The 7,456-nt window shown below is 36.5% G+C and overlaps 2 protein-coding genes across 3 annotated transcripts; one reads left to right on the top strand and one right to left on the bottom strand.

Moving 5' to 3' along the window:
- The first annotated feature begins 1,576 nt into the window (after window positions 1-1,576).
- On the top strand, window positions 1,577-4,589 carry LOC140005790 (replication protein A 70 kDa DNA-binding subunit B-like). 2 transcript variants are annotated; one of them, XM_072046752.1, is made up of 9 exons: window positions 1,577-1,653; window positions 1,876-1,949; window positions 2,068-2,221; window positions 2,342-2,802; window positions 2,881-3,005; window positions 3,091-3,169; window positions 3,241-3,373; window positions 3,449-3,615; window positions 3,750-4,589. In XM_072046752.1, the coding sequence occupies exons 2-9, from the start codon at window positions 1,936-1,938 to the stop codon at window positions 4,231-4,233; spliced, it is 1,617 nt and encodes a 538-aa protein (XP_071902853.1). In that variant the 5' UTR covers window positions 1,577-1,653; window positions 1,876-1,935; the 3' UTR covers window positions 4,234-4,589. The 2 variants fall into 2 exon arrangements, with proteins under 2 accessions (XP_071902853.1, XP_071902854.1); XM_072046753.1 differs by having other exon boundaries at window positions 3,517-3,615; window positions 3,750-3,888.
- A 2-nt stretch (window positions 4,590-4,591) lies between these two features.
- LOC140005791 (replication protein A 70 kDa DNA-binding subunit D-like) lies at window positions 4,592-6,143 on the bottom strand. The gene is made up of 5 exons (XM_072046754.1): window positions 5,816-6,143; window positions 5,451-5,736; window positions 5,257-5,353; window positions 5,037-5,161; window positions 4,592-4,957 (listed from the first exon to the last, which is right to left on the bottom strand). Exons 1-5 carry the CDS (start codon window positions 5,960-5,962, stop codon window positions 4,845-4,847), a joined length of 768 nt encoding a protein of 255 aa, XP_071902855.1. The 5' UTR covers window positions 5,963-6,143; the 3' UTR covers window positions 4,592-4,844.
- Between the last annotated feature and the right edge of the window lie 1,313 nt (window positions 6,144-7,456).

Genomic DNA, 7,456 nt, shown 5'->3' with positions numbered 1-7,456 from the left:
CAATAGGTAGCTCTTCCACGTTATCCAAGTACGAAAACGCAGCTCTGATAACTATATTGAACCTTTGCTTTCAAAAGAGGATAATTGCAGAACTTGTATTCTCGTGAAACACATCGTCCAAACTACTACTTTGTAACTACTACTTTGTATGTTATCATGAATCAGACCTACTCCTAATCCTTTGCAGCACCATCTTCCAAGATGAACACGATTCTTTTGTTTTAATCAACTATCCATTGTTCTAAAATAGTTAAAAAAGAATTTCCAGTACGATCAATCCCTAAACTAAACTTATTGATAGCCACCTGAGGATGTGAGAGATCTCTACATTCTTTCCCCAGTCCACATTTTCTTTTTTCTTTATATCATCCAGCAGCTCCATCTGATCTCACGATTCCAATTAGTTTAATGCAGCAATTTCCGAGATGTTATCTATAACCTTTCTTTTAATCAAGCAACAAACAAACAGTTTTCTGATATACTGATATTATGAACAATCAATGCTTCCTTTTGAGTTCTGAACCAGCAATATGATCGCCTTCTTCTAAGTAAGGAGATCAAAATTGTCGAGCATGAAAAAAAAAATTCGCTCGGTATCTCACTTAAATTCAGACTTCACAGAAAAACAACACAGCTTGACATCTGTTAAGCAAAAACGTATAAATATTGCACAATGTAATCACCAAGACAGCATAAAAATATTTATTTTTACATTAGAGAAGGCCAAATTCTCAATTTTTGTATTAATACAAATCTGATCACTGTATCTCTTGATTCAGTTAAAGAATCTGATTACTGCAACAAGAAAGAAACTTTTATTTTTACGATCCATGAGGTTAAATATTCACTCTTTCCTCGAATTCACAGGCCTATCTCCTGGCATATTAAGTTCCTAATATCTTCCTGCACTGCATTGAATTTTATTTTTAATCAATCAAAACTGTCTCCTGGCTTACGTACAAAACATACTAATGCGCCTAAATATAATTCAAACAATCAAGTACAAAGTAACTTCTTTATTCAACTTTGGAACAAAGTATTCAAAGATATCCATGAAAGACTTTGCGCAATTCAGACACCAAAACACCAATATGCCTGTTGACCTGACATCCATTTTCCAACCAGTCCCACGCTTATCAGAAATTTATACACCCTCTGAGAAACAAGCAAAAACCAGTACTAACTTCAACAAAGAGAATACCAGGCTCTACTATCAATCACTGTCGTTGCTTTCGGAAGCTTCTCTTCAGCGCACTCAAGACACAATTCAACTCCATCAAACAAAACAGATATATAATATAGACGAATAATTGTTAGAAGCACTACAAAACTCTGCTTTACTCATACTCATAATACATCACACGTTCCAATTGCTCGTATTACCAACACCTGTGCTGCTGCTTGCATGACGCACGTAATTGATAAGCTACGTGTAACATTCTCTTCTCAGAGCACACATCTCTATAATTCCAGCATTATGACATTTCTTCTTTCTACGCGGTGCACTAATGCATGAAATAACCTTGCTATTATCTCTATAGATATATCGATATATATATATGTGTGCTTAGCAGCATATTAGAAAGCCACTATCCCATGCGAAGCCTCCCTCATATCCTTCACTTCACGGCGGTCTTCTTTTTTACCTGCAAGGTAAGTTTTTTATTCTTATTCCCTTATACTTCTCCATCTCCAACTTTCATTCTGTCAACTCTTATCTGATTTCACTTTTCATCAATCTATCTTGCATCAGAAGTATATTTCAAGCTAATGCTTATATATAAAATATAAAAACATCTACCATGAACATTTGATTTATCGTTATTTTCTTCATCTCCCTGCCATTTATATGAAATTCTACTTAATATCTTCCAGACTTCAAAATAAGCAACTTACTACAATCCGTTATTGATAAGCATTGCGAAAACACTTGCAATGACTACTGCCAGGTATCTCATGATTTTATAGTCTTTAAGTCAGTTATTTACCTGACCTATCTAGAAATCTACAACTTACAATATGCGATATTTTATCTGTTTTGCTTTTTATGAACCATGAAAATTTCAGATCAAGCATAGAAACCAAATGCATTCTCATTCCCGAGCTGACAGATACGAACAGAAACTGGTTTGCAAAGCTTGTTATTATAGAAAAGAGCCCTATTCGTTATGGCAAAGACACTGGCACTCCATATCAGAAATATATCTTCGCAGATGCAGCGGTAAGTGCACCTTCTCAAATTCTTACTCTACATAGAATTTCCAGCAAGCATTTTTCCTTGCCCTGCGAAATTATATTTTAGTAAATCTAATTATTTTTCCTCGTACTTCAAAAAAAGCAGAATAACACAATTCAGGCTTCTGTTTATGATCACGATATTGAAGACCTTGATCCAATCCTGCAGCTGCATTCCACCTATTACATTGGAAATGCTTGGATAACAAAGATTGCCAGTCCATTCTTCATGGCTTTATCAGCCTATCAACTGGCAATATCAAAGAGGACCTTCATTCATGCTGTTACACCTGATAATGCACTCTCTTGTGAACACTGCTACCAATTTACACCTTTTCACGAGCTGCATAGCTTCATTGGAGATGACAATACAAGAATAAGCATGCCAACACAGCTCCCTTCACCTTACTTTCCAGTTTTTTGCCTATTAAACTTTATTAAACTGATGCACTATATATCATTTTTTGTAGGTATCTTATGTGCCGTCATCCATGCCTTACCTCCTCGTACTGTTCCCAGAGGCAACCGTTATGTTCCAATTCAGGAATTTGTTGTTCTTAATGAAGAGTAAGATGATGACTGCCGTGGGATGATTTTTAACAGACACAAACACTTTAAACTTTCTATAACTTCTTCATGCAACAGGGAAAAACCTTTACTATTCACCATGTGGGAAGAATTCCTCCCTTCCGAAGGTTCCCAATTAAAGAGCTTGATACCTCACCAGCCAATCATTATCATATCAAGACTCAAAGTCAACACTCATCACAGTAAGACTTAGCTACTTTCAAATATCATTACAAAAAAACATTCTGTAGAAATCTCCGTGTTGCTAAGAATTGTACAATTTCTCAGCTATATCCATTGGGACTCAGGCAACTTCTATCATTGTATTCAATCCAGAAATCCCCCGGGCTGCACTATTAAGGCAGTGGTAAGATAAATATTCTCTACCTTTAACCTGTTATTAGTGCTATTCTAATATATACACTCTCTTGCTAACAGGATTGCTGAAAACACTACTTATATACGAAGGGTAATTCAAGAAAAACTCTACGACAAAGCTCATCAACAAGTCCATCCGCCGATAGCATCGCAGCTACGAGAAATATATACTATTGACCCTACTGCTCAACAGGTCAATTTCTTAACCTCCATATCTAAACGAAATTTAAAATTTATTTTTCCTGACTTTCATTACAAAAATATACAGACGAAGCCCTTTTGGATCAAAACAGAAATTCGTATTCGAAACACCAATTCACGTTACTATTTCCTCAGTTGTCCCAATCCCACTTGTATGAAGCCCACCGGTGCAGATATAGACACAGATTTCACATGTTTCTATTGCCGAATGACGTATCCGAGACCTCTCGCAAGGTATCAGTTACAAAACTTACGCCTACATTCTTAACAAGCAGTAATGAATTTTCCCTCTATATAAACTTCGAATCTTTTAACTAATCACATGTTTATTACTAACAATTCGCCTATATCTACTTCGCAACTTTTAGATTACGCTTTGAAACCCAGCTATGCGATGATACCGGTCTGCTAACAGCCAGTATCGAAGATGACTATGCTGAATCAATTCTTCAGACATCGGTACATGAAGTCATATGCATGGAACAAGCAAAAGAACAGCTAGACGTCACCGCCATCAATAGCAGGCTACAGAACACTCACTACTATATCCAAGTTAGAAATACAACAAGATCAGCCCAGTTCATACACAACCCTCGCTACATTATTGTAGCATACCTCCCGATATTACCACAACAACCTACTACCAATCCGACTCATCTTTCTAATACTGAATCCGAGGCATCGGGATCTATAGCTATCCCAGCTTCAACTGCTGATAACGACACTTCAACTTCACGATTCACTGTCGCATCTGCAAGTGAAAGTACCAGTGAAGAAGAAAAAGGTCGACTTCAGTCAAAACACCTCCTTGATCCAAGCTCGGGGATTACACCAAAGCGTCATAAACCATGAATAACCTGTTCTGCTATTGAAAAAATAAATACTAACGTAATACCTTTTGTTTAGGTTGACCACATAATGTACAAACATCAAGACTTTTGTTCAGATCCTGCAACTCGCGCTGCCACTAAAGAAGAAAATGTCTGGCTCCAGTCAAAGCGCCTTTGATCCAAAATCCGAAGTTACCGCAAAGCATCACAGAGCAGGAAAAATTTTCCGCTACCGCCAAAAAATACCAATTCCAACGTAATAACTTTTGTCTAAGTAAACTACTTTATGTACATAAATTAAGACTTTTGCTCAAAGAGTACAGCTTGCGTACCTGATCAATGTAACAAACATTTACCAGTAAATACGAAATGCATAGTAATGCTAGCGATAAATAGAATACAAGCCAGTATTATCTAATTTTTACACATACATAGTGCTCCTAACAAGCTAAACCAAAAAAGCTATGAATACTAACATAAATACGACAAAACAGTATTTATACCAACCCATTCCATTAAACTACGCCTAACTCCTTCAGGCAACCAACCCACACTGACTCACAGTATTTATACCGATAATTACATAGCTACAATTCCAACAACAGCGTTGAACCAGCAAAACGTTCGTACAATTTAGCTACCCCCGTCTCCTGGCATGGTTTCATACCACTCGTGTAATTCACGAGCTCGTGGAATATCGACATTATACATAACAATGGTCTGTTCCTGTGTAGCAAGTGACACCCCTAAAAACAAAGAAACAATTTTAAAAAAATTTATTCACCCTTGATCAAAGCATGAAAAAAATTAAGATAAACAACTTACCATGAAAACGACTAATTTTAGGCCTGCAAATCAAAACAACTGGATGTTCATTAGCAATCTGAACAAGATACATCCCTTCTGACTCAAGAAAATCTTCCCACATGGCGAATATCATTGGTCTCATCCTAAAAACAATAAAAATAATAATTACATCAACGTAAACAAATTTCCTAATACAAAAACAAAACTTACTAAAAAATGTCCGATAAATAAAACATACTCCTCATTCAATATAATAAACTCTTGAACCCGTATGTATCTTCCTCCCATAATAAATATTTGCAAAGGTAAGACTTCAATCACAATAGCAAGAATTGCTGCAACAAAAACATAAATAGTTACACAGCTATAAGTGTTAAATGAAACATATATATATACATATACTCAATCAAACTTAAATAAATATATAAATACCTAAGCTCGAATCTCCGAAATATCTCAGGGAGCCCAGATTTGCAAACGACGTAAAATTATATATATTATCAATTGGCAATCTCAGCGATGGATCGACCAAATCGACCAACTGAATAAAACTATATTGTGTAATCACTAACTCAAAAGCAACTGTTCCAAGAACTACTCGATTATTTGTTAATCTACGAACTGTTGCACTTCCTATATAATACGTAGAATATAATTGTAACAACTTATCTAACACCTGAACATCATTTAAATAGACAATCCCTTGAATCCGATCACCCTGCAAATGAAAATTCCGTAAGTCACAAATATGAAGACAAATCAAATAAAGTAAAAAAAAAATGACAATTCGGGCTTACCAAATCATCGGCAAAAACATAACGCTGATACCTACGTCCCATATAATGAGCATGTCGAATCAGACTTTTTTCTACCACCATGACCCGAATAACCCATGCATGGATATTATCATTTAATTGACTAATAGACACACGATTCATCTCCATAATAATACAAAAAAAAAATATTACAAGCTTACAAACTGCTGCTCCAAAGCGCCTATATCAAAACAATCCTTCCAGAAATATACTACTACAACACTGATAAACTCCTACCAACTACTACAGAAACTTATCATCGAAAATGCTCTAAAGGAAAATGAACAACTACGCACCACACACCATTTGACAAAACATTCCGCATTTTTATAGAACAGAACCTCCACTCCGATACACCAAAAAAGGCAAATAGGTGCCACACAACTACAGCCCAAACTGCCAAGTGTCAACTTCAATGCAAATATATGGCACCCATGCAACACAAACAACGTCAATCTTGCCACCGCACACGAAAACCTGACACAATCCATCACATTTTGACAACGCAAATCGTTAACACCAAACTACCTACTACATTAGAGTAACACAAAGTTGGGGCAACCTCGCGCGTAGCGCGAGGCTTAAAAAACTAGTAATGAATAAATGTCTTAGTTCTGGATCAACCAATAAATACAGTTTTTCAGAAGTCTTCGCTGAAATTTCCAAGTCAACTGGCGTGTCAAAGATGGAGCTGGTTTTTCCCTCCTCGCCGTTACTAAAGAGCTTGAAGCTTAGCATATTATCATTAAGCTAGTCCTGATGATTGATTTCCGTAGATTGTCTGTTTTGGTATGGTTTGTGTTGGCTAATACTCAGATAGGAAATAGAGCATGGATCTTGAATTGTTTTTGGCTTTCCTTTTGATTTGTCATGTCCTGCCTCTCTCGGTCTCAGTCTCGGCTGAAGAAGATACCATTTGCCTGGAGAGTTTTGATTGTGGAAGCCTAACTCGGATAACCTTCCCTTTCTTCGATTGGTCATACCCATCTGATTGTGGCTTTTGCATGCTCGACTGTGAGGCTAAATCAAAAATTGCATTCGAATTGTAAAAAAAGCAATGGTTTTTTGTTAAAAGCATAAGCGATGACTCTGTGATCACGGTTCATGACAATGTACTTGAACATCTTTTCGGTGGTCTAAGTTGCAAAACTTTCGACTATGATATACGCCTTCCAAAGTCTCCTTCAATTTCATATTCATACTCTGTGCTTTGTTTGTTTAATTAGTACCTTTTAGCTAGATAATGTTGGATATTCTTTCTTGATATAAGATTTTCAATGGTAGCTCAAACACTTTTCTCTGTTTGATCTTCAACTAGGTTGATCCCCTCTAATCAAAGTCATTTGACAATGTCAAAACCTTAGAATTAATGTTAGCAAGTTATTAATATTCTCATTCCGCATGCCTCTGTGTGCACGCACAAGTCCCTCAGTGAGTGTGTGTGGTTGTTTTTTTTTTTTTAAGGGTCTTTATTGGATCCATGTTTCATGAAAAACGAACTTGAATTAAAGTTAATAAGAAATGAGGAGGCAAAATGGTTCAAAGTCGCGGTCGCGGCCCGGAACGTTCCACATCGGTCTCGGCATATCGGTCGCGGTTTCGGTGAGACGCAAATTTTAAAGC

The sequence above is a fragment of the Coffea arabica genome, chromosome 4e (genome assembly GCF_036785885.1).
Source record: "Coffea arabica cultivar ET-39 chromosome 4e, Coffea Arabica ET-39 HiFi, whole genome shotgun sequence".
NCBI classification, from domain to species: Eukaryota; Viridiplantae; Streptophyta; class Magnoliopsida; order Gentianales; family Rubiaceae; genus Coffea; species Coffea arabica.
Note: the sequence above shows the minus strand (reverse complement) of the source record. Positions and strands in the feature narration are given on the sequence as shown.

Coding starts and splice junctions, on each gene's coding strand:
- LOC140005790 (XM_072046752.1), top strand. Junction 2,803..2,880: donor TTTGTTGTTCTTAATGAAGA/GTAAGATGATGA, acceptor TTCATGCAACAG/GGAAAAACCTTTACTATTCA. Junction 3,374..3,448: donor TTGACCCTACTGCTCAACAG/GTCAATTTCTTA, acceptor AAAAATATACAG/ACGAAGCCCTTTTGGATCAA.
- LOC140005791 (XM_072046754.1), bottom strand. CDS start 5,962: ATGGAGATGAATCGTGTGTCTATTAGTCAATTAAATGATAATATCCAT. Junction 5,162..5,256: donor TTTATTATATTGAATGAGGA/GTATGTTTTATT, acceptor TATTGTTTTTAG/GATGAGACCAATGATATTCG. Junction 4,958..5,036: donor TAAAATTAGTCGTTTTCATG/GTAAGTTGTTTA, acceptor CTTTGTTTTTAG/GGGTGTCACTTGCTACACAG.